Source organism: Rattus norvegicus, chromosome 20 (genome assembly GCF_021556685.1).
Source record: "Rattus norvegicus strain SHRSP/BbbUtx chromosome 20, alternate assembly SHRSP_T2T, whole genome shotgun sequence".
NCBI classification, from domain to species: Eukaryota; Metazoa; Chordata; class Mammalia; order Rodentia; family Muridae; genus Rattus; species Rattus norvegicus.
Window position 1 is genome coordinate 31,424,493 of NC_141553.1, and position 22,337 is coordinate 31,446,829.

The 22,337-nt window shown below is 47.8% G+C and overlaps 1 protein-coding gene and 1 long non-coding RNA gene across 5 annotated transcripts in view; one reads left to right on the forward strand and one right to left on the reverse strand.

Annotated features, from left to right (window-relative positions):
- The window catches only part of Hk1 (hexokinase 1), a 101,594-nt gene extending 81,876 nt beyond the window's left edge, over positions 1-19,718 (reverse strand). The window contains exons 1-3 of one of the 2 annotated variants that reach the window (NM_001393711.1): positions 19,625-19,718; positions 7,490-7,671; positions 1,622-1,716 (exon numbers count right to left, since the gene is read on the reverse strand). In NM_001393711.1, coding sequence (NP_001380640.1) covers positions 1,622-1,648 — 27 coding nt within the window. In that variant the 5' untranslated portion in view covers positions 1,649-1,716; positions 7,490-7,671; positions 19,625-19,718. Of the gene's footprint in view, positions 1-1,621; positions 1,717-4,842; positions 5,434-7,489; positions 7,672-19,624 lie in introns of those variants that run through there. The other variant, XM_087596863.1, reaches the window with a different exon arrangement.
- Positions 5,006-8,148, forward strand: LOC134483920 (uncharacterized). 3 transcript variants are annotated; one of them, XR_015645857.1, is made up of 4 exons: positions 5,006-5,061; positions 5,994-6,280; positions 7,000-7,098; positions 7,802-8,148. It is a non-coding gene; the product is annotated as an uncharacterized LOC134483920 (long non-coding RNA). The 3 variants fall into 3 exon arrangements; XR_015645856.1 differs by having other exon boundaries at positions 5,017-5,061; positions 5,991-6,280; XR_015645855.1 differs by lacking the exon at positions 5,006-5,061 and having other exon boundaries at positions 5,811-6,280.
- Positions 19,719-22,337: the final 2,619 nt, after the last annotated feature.

Here is a 22,337-nt window from a genome sequence, read left to right on the forward strand (position 1 = left end):
CCTCGTGGTTTGGAAACCCTCTTCCTTTCCCAGAGCAGGAGGCGCTGTTTTCCACATTGGCCGAGGAATAGAGGAGGAGGCGGGTGGGGGTGGGGTGGCTACAGAGGTCTGGAGGCCACAGGGACGCCTCATGTTGGTGTCTTTTGTGACTATCATGTTCCAATGTAGCCTACGCAGGTGCTTTAGGCTTGACAATGGAAAACAGGGTGGAGAGCTTCTACTCAGGAGTTAGGAAGAGGAAGGCGGAGCTGCGGTGTGGCTCAGTTGATAGGGTGATTGATCGGCATTCACGAAGCTCTGGGCTCGATCCCCAGCATCTCCTAAACGTGGTAATTCTACTGCTCAGGTAATTCTGCTATTCCTGGAGACAGGAGACTGAGGGTTCAGGGCCAATCTAAACTATTATATGAGAACTTGTCTCAAAGAGGGAATAAATTCAGGAAGGGAAGAAGGCACAAATTCAATGTTCTGGAAGCTCCCGAGGGAAGGAAAACAAATCTGGGCCAGACTTTTCAAATGCTCTTTCAGAATGAACAAAAGGTGGCATTTACACTACACCTCTCAGGGTGAAGGTACTTTTTGGGCCCCTCCATGCCTAAATCCCTCATCTCTGGTCCAGATCAGCACCCTAAACTTCCTCTCCTCCATTCTTCTTTTTCTTTCTTTCTTTTCTTTTTTCTTTTTTTTTTTTCTTTTCTGGAGCTGGGGACCGAACCCAGGGCTTTGGATTTGCTAGGCAAGTGCTCTACCACTGAGCCAAATCCCCAACCCCGCTCCCCTCCATTCTTAAGGCGAGTTAGGATAAACACGTCACCCAGGGGCTGATTAGCACATTTGTTACTTCCAGCTCTGAAGGAGTCCTGGCCCTCCCAGCATGTAACAAGGGCCAGGCTTGCATCTGTCCTTGGTTTACACCCACAAGGCTCACGAGTTCCCCACCCCTTAAAAGAAACAACTATGGCTCTCCCTCCTGGGGCCCATGTGCAGCAAAATGGGTTTCAAAGGAGCCAGCTCCTCACAGGAGTATAATCCCTGCTGGCCTCCTTTTCTGAGGTATGCGTCCGTGTTCAGGAAGACATTCTACAATGTCAGAATGGGCAAAGCATTTGGGGGAAACTCAGTCCAAGGGGCTTCCCTTAGAGAGTCAAGATTCTTGCTTATAGCCCAAGTGTAGAACTCCGTACTGTAACTTTACAAGAAGTGACTAGCCAAGAGTTTGCAAGGCTCCCCTTGGGTACAAACCATGGGTCTGATTGAGAAATGAACGTGTACTGAGAGCCGGAGACCAAATGGAAGGCTCCTGTCTACCCCGGGATGTTCTTGCTATGTCTTAGGTCTGAGCTGGGCCTAAGGCAACAGCCTGAGGGAGCAAGTCGTGGTCTATAGGACCCTCTCGGAGGCTGGGAGAAGCTGGGCCTATGGCTCAGTTGACAGAGTGCTTGCCTAGCACGCAAGAGGCTGTGGGCTCAGTCCCCAGCACCATGTCGTGCGTACCTGGCAGTCCAACACTCTCGAGGTGGACAGAGCAGTAGCAGGTCCTCCCTGGCTACATAGAAGTTGAGGTCAGCCTGGTATGTGTGAGATCCTGAGAGACAGGGACGGGGGTTGGGGAGGTGGTTACCTGTCCTCGCTGGCAGTTCTGTCCCATAATGTAGAGGTTCTGGCTATGCTGTTTTCCCAGGGGTCTTCTGTCCTCCGAAGCTGGGTCTCCTGATCCTAGAGGAAGGTTTAGAGTTCAGAAGAGGCCTGTGAGCATCTCTGCAGTACCACTCTCTCCTCCCCAGCTGGAACTCCATACTCTGATCCTGAGAACCACACTAGATAGAGGATAGGCCCTTGTTTCTAGAAGGCTCCACGAGCCCAGATAAAGCCATAAGCACAGATATAAAGTTTCTAGCAGAGTATTGATTATTCTGGAAGCACTTCCTGGACTCTCGCCTGGAGGTAGAAGCCATGTTCTTCCAGGAAGTGATCGGCAGACCTGGGGAGGTACCAAGGCATCTTCCAAAGGCCATCTTTTCAGAAGCATGGTTTTCATCCTTGATTCTGCTTGCCCTCGGCTGTCTAGCTTAAAATATGGTAGGGAGGCGCTCAGTGCTAAAACAATACAAGGTGCTCATTTTAAACTCCAAGGATGGGGTTGGGGATTTAGCTCAGTGGTAGAGCACTTGCCTAGCAAGCACAAGGCCCTGGGTTCGGTCCTCAGGTCCGGGGGTGGGGGGGTGGGGGGGTAGTGGGGGGTGGGGGGACGGGGTCCAAGGATACAAAAGTAAAGGCCCTGGGTTCGGTCCCCAGCTCCGAAAAAAAAAGAACCAAAAAAAAAAAAAGATACAAAAGTAAGTGGTTTTTTAAAGATTGAAATTGGACTCCTGCAGATATAGCACCCATTACTCTAGGTGCGTATCCTTCTTTGTGTTTCTCACCAGATACCTGCATATCAGCAACACAGAGAGAAAGACACGGGCTACCACGTTCTTTGTTTTACATTGGTTCTATCTGTGCATACGTGCACATGTGTGCCACCTGGAGCGTGGGAGGTCCACGCGTGCAACCTGCAGTGGTTGAGTTTCTGATTCTGCCATGTGGGTTCTGGGGATTGAACTCAGGGATTCAGGCTTGGCAGCAAGCGCCATGGCTTACTAAGTCATTTCACTGACCCTAAAGTATTTTTAAATCTACCCCTTTTCCATGGAATACTGAAAGTCATTTTTTTTGAGGGCCTGATGCAGAGCATAGTAAGAGTTAAATATACTGAGTAATTAAAATTCGCTAAGACGGTACTTACTGGGAATGGCCAAGACAATGCCTGTATTACTTAGCTAAGTGGGTAATAATTTCAGTGTGTGTGTGGTGTGATTTGTGTTTGTGTGTGTAGTATATGTGTATGTGTGTGCCTGTGTGTGTCTCTACGTGTCTGTGTACTTGTGTATATATGTGTGTGTCATGTGTGGTATGTGTGTGTCTGTGTGTACCTGTAATGCCTTAAACGTATACGGTTTGTCAGTTTGACACCAGTAAAGCTGAGCGGTGAATCCTATCCAATAGTCAAGATTGATGGCCCCTTTGTCCAATCTCTAAGAGACAGAACAGCTCCTGACTGTTCTGTGCTTTGGCTAACAATTGGAATGCTGAAACTACCTCAAAAGAGTCCCCTCTGCTGGAGGCCTTTCCCACTCCAACGGGGCAAGCCAAGAACCCAGGCTTTCAAGCATGGATACAATGCCAGGCAGCTGCCCTGAGTCCCAAAGGTTGGCAGCAGAGAGATCTGCTGGAATGTGGCACACAGGCACAGACAAAACTGGATCTTCAGTCTTGATGTTTGTCCAGAGCATCAGACTTGGATTAGATACTGTACTTAATCCCCGCCCCGGAGGTTTCTGTATGAAAGGAAATGGAATCAGTATTTATGTTCTTTAGGGTGCTGAGGAGTAACTGGATTGCTTGTGTACCGACACCCCCGTTTAATGTACCACTCCACATAGTAATGTGTTGGCTGTAGCTTCAAGATGAGGCTCAGATGCAAAGCAGGGATACATCGCTTGAAACCCTACTTGGCCTCTCACTGGCTTTGACCTGGGAAGACGTTTCATTATGCCCTAGCTATTCTGGATCTATGTAGACCAGGCTGTCCTAAAACTCAGAGACCCACCTGCCTCTGCCTCCTGAGTGTTAGGATTAAAGGTGCACGCCATCACGTACTGCTTGGGAAGGCTTCTCAATGGAGCTGCAGTTCCCTCAGCTATGGAATGGGCATGGTCGAAGGCTTGTTTACAAACAGCCCTGGTGTCTGCTTCATACTGAGTGAGTGCTCCCTGTTATCTGTGGACGGACTGGAAGGACCATGAAAAGCTTAAGCGAAGGCATAGCCTACTCAGGTAAGCTCCAAGGCAGTGAAGGGACTTTGAGTGTTTTGTCTGTTTTTGGAGACGTGGTTTTTCCATGTAGCTGGCCTTGAACTCACAAAGATCTGACTACCTCTACCTTCCGAGTGCTGGGATTAAAGGTGTGTGCCACCACAACCTGGCAGGAACTTTTATATATGACCTTTTATTTACCATTTTAAATCAGATTCTGTATTTTTATAAAACTTGATGAATATAGTCAGATGTATACATTATCAGACTGTACACACACACATACACACACACACAGCATGCACATAAAAGGAGATGCCCATCTCCCCTGGAGAAACCTAGCCATCAGCAGTACGTTCCCCAACCCAAAAACACTTACCTGGCCTCTTCTGGACTTTAATGCATATAACCTCAAAACAATTAAAAGTGCATGAGCCAGGGGCTGAGAGAGAAGAGTATTTTATAGACAGGCTCTCATCAAAGGCTTTGTCTGGTCCTTACTTCAGCTTTCTGCACAGAGGTAATGCTGTGACTCAAAGGCTCCGGCAGCCTGTGCTGATGAGACCCAGTAGCTGACCTGGCCCAGAGCAGAGACTGAGCTAAACCCACGAGCATGTGCTGGCCCAGATCTCATGGCAATTCTTGTGCCTTAACCTCCCAGCACCAAGACTATGGTACTACCACACTGGGCATACTTGATGAGTTTTTGTAATTTACTGTTTTGTTTTTGTTTTTGAGTATTTTACTCTGTAGTCCAGCCTGGCCTGGGACTTACTATGTAAACCAAAATAGTGTCAAACTCAAGACAGTTCTCCTTCCTCAGCCTCCAAAGTGCTGGAATTAAGGCATGAGACACCACATCCAGCATCGTGTCCGGTTTAGCTTTGTCACTATGAGAAAATGCCTTCCTCTCTCAACTCGACAGGCTTTTAAACAGACACGCACACGCGTGCACGCACACACACACACACACCACACACACACACACCTGACTGCCTTTGCAGCACAGAGGCAGCTTCCCCGACCTGTCCTGGACCGTGCAGCATCCTAGAGAGAAGTGGTGTTCCCCATCCCATTGGTGCAGCTGATGGAGACGCTAGATGATGAAGCTCGGTCCTCTTTCATCCTCTGCTAACCACCAACTGTTACCCAGGAGATGAGCGGGGGAGGGGAAGGAGCTCTGGGCATCTGTTGGAGGCTCTTGACGGTAAGTCTCCCATAGGAGATTGCTCAGACTGGAGGTTAGGCAGAAATGAGGAGTGAGTGTGTCTGTGGCCCACTGTGCTGGCAGCTTGGGCTGAGCTGGGCTGTGTAGTCCCATCTGTGTGGGCCGTTCTTGCCGACATTCCCCATCACTTCAAGTGCCCTGCAAGCCCAGGGGCCTCTCTGGGACAACGAGGGTGTCTAGGACTACCTTCCTTCCAACAGGATCATAAACAACTGTCTAAGTGCGCGTCTTCCCAAAAAATCTGGCCCAGGAACCATTATGAGTTTCAGATGAGAAGTTTCATTTCTTGGATCAGGATCTGAATCTGAGGTTTCTGATTTCTCTCCATGCCAGTCACACCAAAGCCCACAGTCCAGTTTGCTGGTGACCAAGCTCCTCATTCCTTTCCCAGCTCTGGCTTCCCTTGTGCTGGACACATGCTCTCCAATTAATGTAGAGAGCTGAAGCATTCCTTCACAGCAGACCTTGTGCGGTCTTCCCCGGAGGTCAGACAGCTTCCCAAGCTCAGACAGATGTTACATGGCAAGACTGAGATTTGAAAGGGGGCTGGAGGCCTGTCTGTGACTTGCCACACCCCACCATGCCCTGCTGATCTTCTGTTCACTTCAACTCTCCAACCCTATCGGATACTAAGGATTGAACCCAGGACCTCAGTCAGCTAGAAGAGTTATTCACAACTGAGCTATATCCCCAAGCCTAATTTTACTTTTGTTTATTTGTTTGTTTGTTCACTTAAATGTTTAAGACAAGGTCTCCCTAAATTGGCCTTGGACTTGTTCTGTATCCCAGCACAGCCCTTGAGTCTTCTCAGTCCTCCTACCTCAGCTTTGCGAGTGTCTGGGGTTATAGGTCTGTGCCACCCCAACTTGCCCCTCACTGTCACAGTCTTTGTCATTTTTGTCCCTCAGCAGCACTGTCAATGCAGACACTGAATGTTAATTGTCAAGTTGGAAGGATCCAGAAGCACCTGAGAGGTGGGCTCTGGGCATGCCCGAGGAGGACCATCATAAATTGATTGATATGGGAAGACTCCTCTGAACTGTGGGCAGGACCTGGTGTGGATCCCGGACTGAATGAAACGGAGAGATCAAGCTAAATGCAGCAATGCATCTATTGCCTTCTGCTTCCTCGTTGTAGACAGGATGTGACCAGCTGCTTCAGGCTCCTGCTACTGCAATGCGATGCCGTTGCCTGAACTGTGAGCCACTTTCCCTTCAAGTTGCTTTCGTGTGTGTGGTCTATCACAGTAACAGGGGGGATATAAGACCTTGGCCTGACAGGGGAGGACAAATCAGGGGTGGTGGTCGTGCAGACCAGCCAGGAGGCAGAGGCAGGAGGATGGTGGAAGACAGCTAGGAGAGCAGCTAAGGAGACAGTTGGTACAACGCTTGTCTTGCAAACAGATGACATCAGTTTGAGCTCCAGGACTCAAGGAAAACTAGCCAGGCATGATAGCACACACTTGCAATGTCAGAGCTGGGCAGGCAGAACAGGTAGATCCCGGGGCTTGCTGGCCACCCAGCCTTGCTTGATTGATGAGCTCAGATCCCAGGGAGAAACTCTTAAAATATAAGGTAGATGGCTCTGCAGGAATAATACGTGAGGTTGTCTTTGGGCCTATACACACATGCACACGCATACACGCAGGCACACATGTGCACCTGTACACACAGAAGCATACACATACAACACATACAACAAATGGGTACCAGTGTATGGTGGTTGGGGTAGATATAGCACATAGACTTGTGTTCGAATGCTTGGCCCACAGAGAGTGGCACTATTAGGACGTGTGGCTTTGTTGGAATAGCTATGGCCTTATTGGAGGAAGTGTGTCATTGTGGGGGCGGGCTTTGAGGTCTCCTATGCTCAAGCTCAGTCCAGTGTGGCTCATGGTCTCCTCCTGGCTGCCCTCAGATCAAGATGTAGAACTCTCAGCTCCTTCTCCAGCACCATGTCTGCCTGGACATGGCCATGCTTCCCGCCATGATGATAATGGACTCAATGTCTGAAACTGTAAGCTGGCCCCAATTAAATGTTGTCTTTTATAAGAGTTACCTTGGTCATGGTGTGTCTTCACAGCTATGAAAACCCTAAGACATGGGGGATTTTCCCAGGGTGTCCACTGGTGATCAGTGTCAGTCCAGTATCCACCCTTCAAAGTTCATATAAAAAATGGCATTAGCCATCATGCTTAACCATAGTGAGGATGTCCCTTTCGAATTACTCTGTCACCCTGGGAAAGTGTCCCTCTCCAGGCAGTCTCTGTGAAATGTATGGGTTAAATTACCGAGGTTTGGGTCTCTCTCGATTCATCTTATTGAACCCAAGAAGCTGCCCAAGGCAGAAGGTCCCAGGGAAAGCCCACCGAGGTGTATGGCCCGAGCCCAGGTCCCCGTGCACTTGCCTTGGGAGAGCCTGAGTCACCTCTGACAATCCTTACTTGAGTTCACTCTCATTTTCCCCAAAGAACATCATTTGCCATCTTTTAGAGGTGACTGGGTTCTTGATGGAAAAGTATGTGGGACTGGGGTGAGTTCTACCTTCCCAGGTGTCTGAGGAACAGTCTTGAGCTGGTGGGTTGGAGTCCTAAGAACAGAAAGAGACAAAGGAGTCAGGTTGAGGTGCTCAGCGTACTCTGAAAAGGAGAGCATTGGTCCTGGATATCATGTGGGCCTTACCCTATGTCCCCTCTAGACCTTGATGTCCTTACATTCAGAGAGAAGACCGTATAGCGTATCCACCATACCCGACGGTCACCAGGTAGCCTGTTCTACTGGAGCCTCACAGAAATCTTGGGCAAGAGAGTAGGAACGATGGTGACAATAACGGATGCCAAGGACTGCACTAAGGATCTCCATGCGTGGCTGCCTGGAAGCTTCCCAATACCGTGGGGACCTAAGGATCATTCTACCGTGGGTAAGCTGGAGCTCAGAGAAATCAATTCACCTTTTCACGGAAGAACTTAGTCCCTTCTACCCTAATCCTTCCTTCTAGAGGTGCGGACTGAGGCTCACTCAGAGCTGGTGAGAAGCTCAGAACAAATAAAGACTAACTGAGGTGCTAGTTGTATTTGTCTGTTTTGAGATGGGGCCTAGTGTGGTGCTGTGAATAAGAATGTCCCTGATGGGCTCATGTATTTGAATGCTTAGTCACTGGGAGTGGCACTGTTTGGGATGGTTAGAAGGATTAGGAGGCGTGGCCTTGGTGGAGGAAGGGTGTGGGGGTGGGCTTTGAGGTTTCAAAAGCCCAGGACAGGCCCAGGCGGTCTCCCCCCTCCTCACCTCTCTCTGTGCTTATGGATCAGGTTGCTGCTCTAGGCTATGTCTCCAGCACCATCCCTGCCTGGTGCTGCCATGCTCCCTACTTATCAGTCTCAAACCCTGGGAGAAATGGCTGAGCTTCCATGTTCTCCCAGCATCCCACAGCCTGCAGCCCCGACCTGTTATAGGTTGTGGCTGGCATACCTTACCCCTTGCCCACCCCCAAACTCTCCAGCCCAGGGGCTGGGCTGCCCTTGCCCCCAGAGGCTCTTCTCTATATAATCCAGCCATTTTGGTTACCAGCTCCTTTGGTACTTTTGCTCTTCCGGCTGCTGCACCTGGTTCCCCTCTCCCCCTCTCCCTTTTTCTCCCATATCCCCCACATGGTCCAGCTCAGTCTGGTCATGTCCACTCTGGACCCTCCCAAATGTCCCTGCCTCTGTCCACACTCTCCATTTGATCTACAATGAACTTTCTCTTCCACCATATCTAGGAGCAATCAGGTCCTTTCCACTTTTATTTCTTTTTATTTCTTTTTCCGTTTTTATTTCAATGATAATGGACTAAGCCTCAAACTGTAAACAAGCCCCCAATTAAATGCTTTATTTTATAAAGGTTGTCCTGGTCTTGTCATCTCTTCACAGCAATAGAATGGTGACCAAGACAGAGTTGGTACCAAGGTGTGGGGCATTGCTGCGACAGGCCTGACCAAGCCGCCATTTGTTGGAGGAATACGGAAGTTGTTGAGACTTTGAACTAGAAAAGTAGCTGAACACTTGGGGGGTGGAGGTGGGGGGTGCTTGATGGGCCATCCTAATAGGAACAAAGACAGTAGAGCATTGTGGGCCCAGCTCAAGAGGCTTCAGAGGGGAAGAATATTAGTGGCCTTGTGCTATTTTAGTCAAGAATGAAAATGCTTTTTGCCCTTGTCCTAACAATCTGCCTGTGGCTAAATTGAAATGGGGAGGGGGATGAATGGTATTGGCAGAGGAGATTTCAATACAGCCTAGTATTGACTTGGTCGTGCGGTTATTAGTGGTCACTATGCAGATCTATCATGAAGAGGAGCAAGCTGGACAAAAGATGGACAAAAGAGAATACAAAATGTACAGTCTGAGGAGAAATGTACAGTCTGAGGAGAAATGTATAGTCTAAGGAGAAATGTACAATCTGAGGAGAAGAGGACCACCAGGAAACAATGAAGCTAAGTTCAGTGTGCAAGGAAATGAGGTTTAATAAAAGCCCAAAGGATAAAAATAGAATAAAGGGCGTGGTGACCTCAGGCCAGACCCCACCAAACCTGTGAAAAGGAATTTGAAAACAGCTAGGCATTGAAGGAAACCATCAGTAGCAGAATGTTGGTGAAGATGTAATTGAGTGAGGGGTCCAGGGTCCAGGCCCAGCAAGCAGCAGAACTTGGCAGCTTTGGCCATGTGGTTCTGGCTTTAGAGTCAGAGAGAGAAGAAAGAGTTGTGAAATCTCCCTCCAAGATCAAGGAAAATCCCTGAGGCCAGGCGTGTATAAGAGGTGTCCCACTGATGTCTCTCGTTCCCAGCTCCTTAGTGGTATTTTACCAACATCAGACGTATCACAACAGAACATTATCACAAGCCATAGTACAACCAGGGAAGACGAGAGAACTGCGGCAGAACACTGCTGTCATGAGAAGCAGGGGAAACACATTTAAGTTCAAGCACATCTTTTGAACAAAGTAATTATTTTAAGCTATTTTTCCAGTGACACCACCAGAACTAGAAGAAACCATCAGAGATGAAAAAAATAAGAAGACTTAAGCAAATTCTAAGAGAAAAAGAGGCAGCTGTTGAAGAATTGCATAAGAAGATGCACTAAAACCAATAAAATGTCTGTGGGTTAAAGACTTCTATTGCTACAGTAGTTCCCTCCTACCTGTCAGGTATCCCCAGTGGATTCCTGAAACTGAAGATGATACCAAATCTTATATAAAACCACGGTAAAGTCATGACGTTTGTTAACAACTAAATGTCTACTCAGATAAACAGCAGGCAAGTTATATACAGTATAAATATACTGAATGAAGAGGATAATTGATCCAGAACACTGGAATTTTTGTCATGTTCCTCAGAAAGATGTTTTAAGTGTTACAAATTCCTTCTTCTGGAGTTTCTCATCAGTACTTAGACAGCTGTGTATGATGGGGAACAAAAAGAACAAAAAGCAACTGCAAATTATAAGGGACTGCTCTGTTACTTATAAAGGCATTCTCGAAGTGTCTTTGTATAGGAAACTTTGTATAGAAACTCTGTTACTTATAAAGGCATTCTCAAAGTGTCTTTGTATAGGAAACTTGAGGAGGTCCACAAAGGTTTGAGTCATATGACTTGTCAATAATCTATATGAAGTATTTCGACTTACTTGTTTTGGAAGAAAAGTTTGGGTATTTTTCTGAGAAATGTAACTCCCCGGAATTGAGTAATTTGCATAAGGTTTTTGTTAATGTTTTATCGTCAGTTAAATTCCTCAGGCCTTACCCTAAGAATATTATGTATTCTACAATCCAAGATATGAAGACAGCTAAGCATAACTTTACCTTCAAGTTTATATCTGGGTTGTCTTGGTCTCCTTACTCATAAAAATGATAGAATCTGTTTGCTGTTGTTGATATTTTTATTTCATCAATAAAATCTATTATAAGTGTAAAAAAAAAAGAGGTGTCCCTACATTGGAAGCCCATAGTGGGAAAGTGTGAAGGTGAAGCCTGGATTGCCTTGGAGACTCCAAGATGTTGGAGACGCCACAGTCAGGAGATATGAGTCAACAAAAGCTGCTGACAGAGTGAAAATAGCCCAAGACAGAGAAGTAGTATAGTCAACGAAGCTGAAACACACAAGACATGGAGATGCAGAATTTGAGGTTTGCCCAGCTGGTGTGTTTGGTCTTGCTTTGGTCCAGTATTTCCTCACCATGCTCTCTTTCCTCCCTTTCAGAGTGGTAGTGCGTATTCTGTGCCACTGTGATCTGCTTTTTGATTTTGATTTTACAGGCGTTACAGTTTGTCACGAGTCTCAGGGAAGACTTTGAACTTTGAGCTTTTAAACATAGCCGAGACTGTGATAGACTATAGGGACTTTTGAAGTTGGACCAAATGCATTTTTTCATTATGTTATGACTACAAGCCTGTGGGGACCAGGGAGCAGAATGCGGTGGTTTGGATAAGAGCAGACCCCAGAGGCTCATATAGTTGAATGCTTGGTCACGAGGGAGTAATACTATTTGAAAGGATTAGAAGGATTAGGAGGTGTAGATTTATTGGAGGAAAGATGTCACTGGGGGTGCCTTTGGGGTTTGGGCCATGTCAGGCCCAAGCGCACACACACACTCCCTCTCTCCCCCTCCCTCCCTCCCTCCTTCCATTTCAGGATGTAATGCTCTTAGTTCCTTCTCCAGCATAAAAATGGACTTACCCCTGAAACTGTACGCTAACCCCAATTAAATGGTTTTTATAAGTATTTCCTTAGTCAAGGTGTGGCCTTGAACTCACTATGCCATCAGGGATGGCCTTGAACTTAGGTTCCTCCCACCTCTACCTCCTATGTGCTGGACAACAAGTGCTTTGTGCATGGAGGCAAATGGTATACCAATCGAGCTACATCCCCAGCCCCCAAAGCGTGTAAAGGAATGCTCAGGTCTGAGCTGGGGAGGTGCCTAAGTGGGTACAGCAGTTCTCATATAAAGCATTAGGAGCAGGTTGGCACCCGCAGAGCCTACGTAAAAACCCCACGCAGTAGTGACCGTCTCTAATCACAGTGTTCCCACAGTGGGAGGGAAACCAAGATACACGAAGACCTAGAAGTTTGGGTCACCTGGCGTGCAGTACACAGTGACAAATGAGATGGAAGATGAAGGTCTGAGACTGTCCTCTGACCTCCGCCCACAGCCCAGAAACGTGTGGTCCCCACTCCCACTGCTCACACAAAGATGTTTGTTTAAGTGCCCAGGTTAGTGAACATAATGAAGCCTGGGTGGGGGGGAGGAAAGGGAGAGAGCAAGTGCTCAGGGAGTCAGGTGAACTAGATGCTCTAGTGAGTGTCTTGGTCACCTCCTTCCTGCTTCTGCCTTGCTCTCCCTCTGTTCAGTGGGGACAAGAGTTATTGTTATCTCATTCTGTTCTACACTGGTCTGGGGGGTGACCCTGCTTTCCCCCCAGCTGCCCCACTCCTCTGCTTTTCTAAAGTCATGTGTTTATAGAGCTTACAGCCTGCAGGAGAGACGCTAAGAAATCCCATAAGTCACAGGGACCAACTATAAGGGAGCCCCAGGTTAATCCTGCAAGGCTTCCTGGAGGAGGCAACTGGAACTGGGCCAGAGCTTTCCTTTGAAGCCTCTGAGGCAGAGGCCAGGTGAACCTTGATTTAAAAAAAATAATAAAACAACAACAAAATACACCCTCTTCTGACCTGCACAGAGACTGCACACGTGTGGTATGTAGACATATATGAAGGCAAAACACCCAAACACATAAAATTTAAAAAAGAAATCTTAAAAATAAACATTTTCCTTAGGGCTGGCAAGATGGTTCAGCAGATGAGGAGCTGGCAGCTCCAGCCCCAGAACTCACACAGTGGAAGGAGAGGATATATTCAAATTCTCTTCTGAGCCCTACATCTGCAACGTACACACAATATATAGACAATAGACTATCAAAAAAGAGATGTCGGGACAGCATGCAAGTTAGTGTAAGTCAAGGAGATACTTTTTTTTTTCAAGACAAAGACGGGGTTTCTTGGGCTGAAGAGATGGGTCAGCGGTTAAGAGCACTGACTGCTCTTCCAGAGGTCCTGAGTTCAATTCCCAGCACCCACATGGTGGCTCACAACCATCTGTAATGAGGTCTGATGCCCTCTTCTGGTGCTATCTGAAGATAGTGACAGTGTACTCATATAAATATAATAAATAAATATTTTTTTTTAAAAAAAGACAGGGTTTCTCTGTTTAGCTCTGACTGTCCTGGGACTCGCTGTGAAGACCAGGCTGGTCTTGAACTCACAGAGTTTGCCCCTGACTCCCAAGTGCTGGGATCAAAGGAGTGCACCAGGACCTGGCCTCGAAAAGAGTTTTTAAATTTAACTTTCTTCGGCATTTGTGTGTGTGTGTGTGTGTGTGTGTGTGTGTGTGTGTGTGTGTGTGTACACCCATGCACATAGTATACACGTGAATGTCAAAAGACAACTTTGGGAGTGGGCTCCTTCCTTCTACCTTGTGGGCTCTGGGGACCAAGCTCAGGTGCTCAGGCTTGGCTTCTAGGATGCTTCCCAACATGGCCATCTCATTGGACCAGCCTGGATGCCGTCTGAGACATGAGTTAGAGGGGGAGAGTATCTCATTATCAGAGAGAGCCTGCCTGCAGCTCTATAAGATTCCCAGGGCAGGCCTCCCTCTCAGCTTCACCATCTCAGCAGCAGCCAGTTGCCCCTGTGGGGACTCTTGGTGCCACCCTCTGGAGGAGATAACCAGCCCCTGAGGCAGTGGTTCTCACCCTTCCTAGTGCTGCGACCCTTTTATACAGTTCCTCATGCTGTGGTCACGCCCAACCATGAAATCATTTTCGTTGCTACTTCGTAACTGTAGTTTTGCTACTGTTAAGAATCATCATGTACCGGGCTGGGGATTTAGCTCAGTGGTAGAGCGCTTACCTAGGAAGCGCAAGGCCCTGGGTTCGGTCCCCAGCTCCGAAAAAAAGAAACAAAAAAAAAAATCATCATGTAAATATCTGCAGGATAACTGGTATGTGACCCTTGTGAAAGGGTCTTTCATCCCCCTAAAAAGGCCTCGAGACCCACAGGTTGAGGAACACTGCCTTAAGTGTTCCTGATACAGCACCAGTCAGAGGCAAACCTCAGAACTTACTATGAAATGGTGCTTGGAGGCTTCTCAAATCAAGACAGTGTCTGGGGAGTCTAGTAGGAACCCCCTCTTCCACAACGGCAATCACGGCTTCTTCCACACTCCTGAGTTGCCAAACAGTAACTACCTTCTCTCAAACCTGCTTCATCTCGTACCAGACAGAGCCCTTGCCTCCCCTGGCCTCAGACCACTCAGGCCAGAGTGGCTTGGCTTTCACCAAAACAAAGCAAACCCAAAACCTCCCATCCTACCTCAAGTCACTGAATTCAAGTGCTTCGCAGAGGAAGCAAAAGGCTTCCTAATCTCATGCTTAAAAAAAATGCCAGCTATGCGCTCCCACAGGCGTCCAGTCCTGGAGGCCGAGGGCCATGGGGCTGTCTCACTAGCTCCCCAGCTGATCTACAATTCAATTCTCTTTTGTGCACAATCCCAGACACTGTCTAACGGTTCAGATCCAAGCTTTCATCCCAGGGCAGTTCAGTGCCTTACCCTCAGGCACTCCGTGAGCTCATTAGCACACGCAGAGACCAAGACAGACCAGAATCGAGACCAGAGACCAACTCTGTCGCTTCATTTGTCTGGGACAGAAAAGGTTCTGATGTGTCTCAGCACTGGGTCCCAGCCATCAGAGGAAAAGGCTGTAAGAAGTCAGAAGACGGCCAGAAGAGAACCTTGAGGCCCTCAAAAAGTTCATACAAAGCAGATTAAAGACGAAACACTCAAGGCAGCCCTGATGTGAGTGACAGGTGTTGTGGGTGTCAGACGGGAGGTGGTTTGGCTACAAGAAGATGCTGGATCTGACCTGGGGTGTGAATGAATGACCTGTTGGTTTCCCCGGGAACTGTCTGTTTGTCCTCTGCTTTTTAAAAATTCACTTTACATCCCGGTATCAGTTCCCCTTCTTTCTCACACAGATCCTCCCCTCATCCCTCCTCCCCTTCTCATTTGAGAAGGGGGAGCCCCCCTGGGTACCACCCCACCCTGGCATATCAAGTCACTACAGGACTAGGGGCATCCTCTCCCACTGAGGCCAGACAAGGCAGCCCAGGTAAGGTCCATAGGTAAGCAAGAGATCCTCTCCAGTTATTGAGGGACACATGAAGACCAAGGTGCACATCTGCTACATATGTGAGGGTGTGTGTGGGTGGGGGGGTGATAAGGCTTATTATCAAGCCAAGAAGGACAATGTGTAAAATAAAGTCCCCTCTCTGTATACCAATTGCACCCCACAAAATGGTCTTTTCTGCAGGTAAAAAAAATCGTGGAGGTAGATTGAAATTTTGCTTCTGGGCCGGGGGTATCCTACGTTCAGCAGACAGTGATGGTCTAGTACGCCTTCATCCCCACAGTGAATTAACTGCATCTCTGTGTGAGGGACCAGAATCGATCACTGTCTGCCTCTCTCCTGTCGAGAGAACGAGAGAACGGCTTCAAGGCCAGCATAGGTGTCAGTGGGTGAGTTCTGAGCACAGCGAGGCTCTGGTAAGCAAAGAGCAGGGAAAGGTAGTAGTAGGCTCACACAGGCTAGCCCACTCTCTCACCAGCCCCTTGGTGACATCATAGACCCTCCTCCCATGGCTACTAATCCCAAACATACTGAAGGCCAACTCCTAAAAGTCTGCCCAGGGGTCCTGAGGCTTGTCCCAGTTGGCTCTGCATCTCTAAAGTGACCTGGGAGGAGGAGGCTAGGGCTCATCTGGCTTACACTCAGGTCCATCACCGCCCACCGTGGGAAGTTGGTAGGAAGTCAAGGCAGGAACTGAAGAGACCTTGGAAGGATGCTGAATCCTGGCTTGGCCCTCAGGGCTTGCTCAGCCGACATTATTATACAACCAAAGACCACCGGCCCAGGGGTGGCACTGCCCACCATAGGCTAGGTCCCTGCATCGATCATTTTTTTTTTTGGTTCTTTTTTTCGGAGCTGGGGACCGAACCCGGGGCCTTGCGCTTCCTAGGCAAGCGCTCTACCACTGAGCTAAATCCCCAGCCCCTCCCCGCATCAATCATTAATCTTTTTTTTTCTTTTTTTTTTTTTCCCCCGGAGCTGGGGACCGAACTCAGGGCCTTGCGCTTGCTAGGCAAGCGCTCTACCACTGAGCTAAATCCCCAACCCCTCGCATCAATCATTAATCAAGACAACACCGTGCACACCTGCCTACTACCCACCTCATAGAGGCAGTTCCTCAGTTGAAGTCTCTTCCTCCTGCATGGCTCTAACTCTCATCAAGTGGACAAGACAAGGCAGCAGGGTTGTCAGGAAGGGCTTCCCTGAGGACTTGGGGTGTCCAGGACTCTGCTCTCAAGGTTACCTCTCCTTTCTCATTTCTTCAGAATGACTCAGACTAAAGTGGCCCTGACCCAGTACATTCCAGGATAGAGCAGTGGGTGACCCGTGGGTGAAAAGCTTACAGGACAAAAGTCACCAGACATCCGAGGAAGAAAGCTACCCAAAAAGAATGTCAACAAACTGGGAAACACATGACCTCCAGCAGAAACCAGCACAGGCCGACCAAGGGTGCCAAAGAGGGACGGCAGAGACACCTGACAAAGTGAGGAGGAAGGTACAGATGCAAAGAAAGAGCTGAAGTCAAAGAAGGAACTGTAAAATACATAAAATATGTCACTGAGAAATAGTAAGAACATGAGAAGTCACTCGTTGAAAAATAATAGAGGGGCTGGGGATTTAGCTTAGTGGTAGAGCGCTTGCCTAGCAAGCGCAAGGCCCTGGGTTCGGTCCCCAGCTCCGAAAAAAAGAAAAAAAAAGAAAAATAATAGAAAACACAGAAGCAGATTTTGGTGGGTTTTTCTTTTTCTGATAGAATATGAAAACAAAATAATAAATCAGACTTCAAATTTAAATTTAATTTCTTTCTCTCTTTTCTTTTTTCTTTTTTTTTTTTTTTTTTTTTTTTTTTTTTTTTGAGACGGAGTCTCAAGTGGCCCAGGCTGATGTCAAACTCACTCTTTACCTGAGTCTGGCTTTGAACACCTGAGCCCTCTGCCTTCGTTTTCCAAGTACTGGGATCACAGATGTGGACCACTGTACTTGACTTCAGAAACTTTTTTTCTTTATTTAAAAGATGCTGTTTGCAGGACCACTGTGCTCATGAACTCCCAGTTGGAGTGAATAGGATCAAAAGAAACTGGATGAAAAATTTAAGGACTTACTAGCATTGTAAAATATATTGTTTAGACTATAGAAGGTCAAGCACGTAACAGATAGAGAACCACTGGTTAAGAGTTAAGACCAGGGAAAGAGCTGCTTAACTGGAAGGTTCCACTGCCCCCCCCCCCCAGTAAGTGGACAAGAAGGCAAAATAAATACAAGAATTTAAAGTTAGACAGCAGGGAAGCCAGAAGCAGAAGAGTGCCAGGAAGGCAAGACGGAGGTTGACGCTGTTGGAATAAAATGGCATACATTCCTTACAGCCTGCAAAAGCGAAGAGCCTTGGCCACTAGCAAGAAATACAGGGGAAATATATCTTACATTATGAACTATCAGAGACGAAACAAAATTTCTAAATGGCTCTAGAGGTAAGAACCACAGCAGGGTAGCACCTGTGCCGTCGTCGTCGTCGTCGTCGTCGTCGTCGTCAACAGAAACCACGGACTTTTTAAATTTTATTTGTATGTTTATGGGGAGGGTAGCACATGTCCCCTCATGCATGTGGAGGTCAGAGGACAGCTTTCGGGAGTCAGTTCTCTTCTTCCACCATGCGGGTCCCGGGGATGAAGGGCCTTAACCCACTGAGCCATCAGGCTGGCCCAGAAACTACCAGCATTTTTTATTGAGATTGTTGTGAATGTCTCAAAATGAGGTTTACACTCCTGAGAGCTTCAAAATGGTGATTGCGATTTGGTTCTGTTGGGCTTGTGATATAATGAATTAATAACTATATGTATGACGGTTACCACTTTCTCCTTTTGGGCAGGTATAGTAGGGGTTTGAGACAGACACTCCCTATGTAGTCAAGGCTAACCTTACTATGTAGCTTTGGCTAGACACTCTATGTGGCCCAGACTAATCTTGAACTTGTGACTTTGCCTCAGCCACCCAAGCATGAAAATTACAGGCATGCCTCCCCAGCCTTATTGTTACTTCCTAAGAGCCATTTCATGGGCTGGAGAGATGGCTCAGTGGTTAGAACTGACTACTCTTCCAGAGGTCCTGAGTTCAATTCCCAGCAACCACGTGGTGGCTCACAACCATCAGTAATGGGATCCGACGCCGACTTCTGGTGTGTCTGAAGATAGTGACATTGTACTCATATAGAATAAAATAAATAAGTCTTTAAAAAAAATAAAAGGAGCCATTTTATAATATCCTCAGTAACTCTATTCATTTCATACACTCGATATTTTCCTCAGAAAAGATACGTTTCAGGCCCTGACCCCAGTGGGCCATGGTGCACCTGTGCATAGGAGCACACACTCTGCAGATCTGAAGGATGGAGGCGACAGTCGGCCTCCACCTGGTCCTTATTTCCTATGCTGTCTCATGGATACAAACGGATACAAACTAGCCTTTCTCTCAAATGGATACAAACTCGCCTTTCTCTCTTGTGAACTCTAACATTGCAAGATGGCGTCATACCTCCTTGGGTCTTCAATGCCTAGAATGGGACTCAGCACCAATTGAGCCATTACCTATAGACGATCTACTGTGTATGCAAAACTTGGGTCCTACTGGATGAGACAGATGAATGGAGAGTCATTCAGAAGCAGTGAATCCATTCATTTGCTAGTCTCCCTTCACTCCTCAGTTTTTTCCACAGAATGAAGGCTGCACACTGCTCACTGCCGCAGCCAGCTCTGGGGACCATCGGTAGCATGGAGAAGAGGAACCCAGTTCTCATTCCCAGTGAGACCCTTTCTTCCCCGTGGACAGAAGTGAACTGTTTCTGAATGGGACAATGAGTCAGGCCACTTGTTCTGGGAAAGCAGGTGACAGAGAAAGCTACTCACATTTTTACCTATCAGCTCCTTCTACAAAGAGCACCAAGAGGAGACTGAGTTCAGGGCTCTAAAATGTACGAAACAATGCTCTTCTCTTCGATGGCTGGAACTGAACCTCATTACATAGCTCAGGCTAGCCTCAAATTCAGAGATCTACCTACTTCTGCCTCCACAGTGCCAAGACTGTCTTTATTTTATATGGAATGGGATTGTATGTATCCAGGCTGGCTTTTAATTCATTTATAGCCAAGGATGACCTTGAATCTCTCCTCCTAAGAGCTGGAATTTGAGGACAAGTATCCCCATTCTGAGTTTCTGCGGTGCTGGGGACCAAACCCGTGCCTTTGAACAGGCTGGGTAGGTTCTCTACCAATGGAGCTCCATCCCTGGCTGATCTTCTAAAGAAGAGAGACTATGAAGTTCTCCCAAAGACAGTTTACCTTGATGTAGTTACTGGTCTTGCCTAGCGAGCCTTGAGAAGAGGGGGACCCTCCATGGTCCCAGGTGGTTCAGGGACTCCTGCAGTCATGGAATGGGTTCTTGCCCTCTCTGGAGTTCCAGTGTTGCTTCAAACTCTATGATGTCATCAACTGGTTACAGTGGCTAAGGGTACTTAGATACCTACCTTGGGACTCCGTTTCCTTCTAAGAGATCGTCACTAGGCCAGAAGGCTGGATAACCTTGTCAAACCTGCTTACATGTGCTGAAAGACCATGGTGGCACAGCAGGCTAAACCAGCAGGCCAGATTATCTATCCAGAAAGGTTGCTGCGGATTCAGAGGGAAGTGGGATAGAGAGCTGAGGGTGTGGTACCCAGGAAGGAGAACTGGGGAGAGGTTACAAGGACAGCCAGGTTCCCAGCTAATTAGGACAAAACCTAATGGGCCAGGGAGCTGACTCAGCAGTTAGAGCACTGGCTGCTCCTCCAGAGGATGAAGGGTAATTCCCAGCATCCACAGGGTGGCTCACAGAGGTCTGTAATCCTGTTCCAGGGGATCCTATCTGTCACACGGGCAGGCAGAACACTGATGTACATTAAATAAATAAGACAAAACCTACTGAGATTTCGTCAGGGCCCAGCAAAATTGGGAGGTAAACCATCAGGAGGCAAACAGGAGAACTGACACAGTTCCAGGGCAACCTTGACTGTCTCAAAAAGACGACAGGAAGTGCCCGTGAGGTAGCTCAGCCATTGGGAGCGCTCACCACCAAGCTGAACCTGAGTTCAACCCCAGAACCTGCATGGTAGAAAACTTAAAAACCAAAGGAAAGGGGCTGGAAAGACAGCTCTGGCTAAGAGCAGTGGCTGCTCCTGTGTAGAACACAAATTTCATTCCCAGTACCCACATGGCAGCTCATGATCATTTTAAGTCCAGATTCAGGGGGTTCGATGCTCTCTTCTGGCCTTGTGAGTGCCAGTTATGCACACAGTGCACAGACACACACTCGTACAAAACATTCATATGCATAGAATAAAAATATAAATATAAGGACGGGGATTTAGCTCAGTGGTAGAGGCCCTGGGTTCGGTCCCCAGCTCTGGAAAAAAAATATATATATATATTATATATATATTAAGGAGGAGGGGGAAAAGGGGGAAAAGGAAGAGGTTTCTCCAAAGAAACAAAATAAATTTAAGAAATCCTCTAACGCTTCTCCAGAGAGGCATAGCTTTGAAACACAGAAAAGCTTGGCGGTGCCATATAGGACCTGTGCACAGAACTACATGGCCTCTGGCTGTTTCAGAAAGCACTGAAGAGAGAGCCCTTCAACTCCCTCATCTGGCCCTAGGCTGCTCGTGTGTGTTCGTGTTCTCTCTCTCTCTCTCCCTCTCTCTCCCTCTCTCTCCCCCCCTCCCTCCCTCCCCCTCCCCTCTCTCCTTCCTCTCTCTCTCTCTCTCCTTCCTCTCTCTCTCCCTCCCTCCCTCCCCCTCCCCTCTCTCCTTCCTCTCTCTGTCTCTCCTTCCTCTCTCTCTCTCTCCTTCCTCTCTCTCTCCCTCCCTCCCTCCCCCTCCCCTCTCTCCTTCCTCTCTCTGTCTCTCCTTCCTCTCTCTCTCTCTCTCTCTCTCTCTCTCTCTCTTCCCCCCCTCCCCCGGGACTTGCCTCTGTCTGCTACTGACAGACTGCCTCAGCATGTGACCACCCTCCGCACAGGGAGCCACCCGTCCCCTCTCAGGAAGTGACAACCAGCAACAATGCGGGGTTGAGACAATGTGTCAAACACGTCAACTCAACCTAAACTGTGCAATATTCTTCTTTGTTTCCCATGAGAAGGAGTTGTCACTTACACACACACACACACACACACACACACACACACACACACACACCCCACGGGAAAGCTTCTTAGAAAATTTTACTTTAAAAAACATACTCCAGGGCTAGAGAGATGGCTCAGTGGTTAAGAGCAGACTGTTCTTCCAAAGGTACTGAGTTCAATTCCCAGAAACCACATGGTGGCCCTCAACCATCTGTAATGGGATCTGATGCCCTCTTCTGGTGTGTCTGAAAAGCCATATTCCTCCTCAGTAAGTATTACAATCCTGGGATCCTTCTGAAATTAAAAAAAAATTATCAGACTCTTGGTGGTGGTAAGCCCACTCCTTTAACCTTTGGGCTCCGAAGGAGGCAGAAGCAGGTGGATCTCTAGGAGTTCAAGGTCTACAGAATGAGTTCCGAGACAGCCAGGACTACACAGAAAACCTGTTTCAAAAACAAAAATTAATTTAAAAAAGGATACATCTGGCAACAAGCTTACAATCTCCCCAGATAAGGAGTCCACAGAGTCTGGGGACAAGACAGAAAGGATGGGCATTTCAGGGAAGAGAGAGCTAAGAGCAGAGGGAAAGGAATGGCTCCTGGAGAAAGAGTCAGGGACGCATCGGCTCCAGATAGCTCCAGTAGATAGGGTTAGGGAATACTGGTGGACAGGGGTTCCCCACTTCAGAGAGAAAGAGACTGGTAGAGGAGGAGAAAGGACTCTGGGGCTGGGGAGATAGGAAAGTGCTTGTCTCCAAACATCAGAGCTGAGTCGCAGCCACAGATAAGACCCATTCTGGTGTGGCTGGTGTGCCTTCAGTTCTAATGGTTCTAATGGTAGGAGGTGGAGACAGGAGGATGCCTGAGACTTGCTGGACAGCCAGCCTAGGATAAT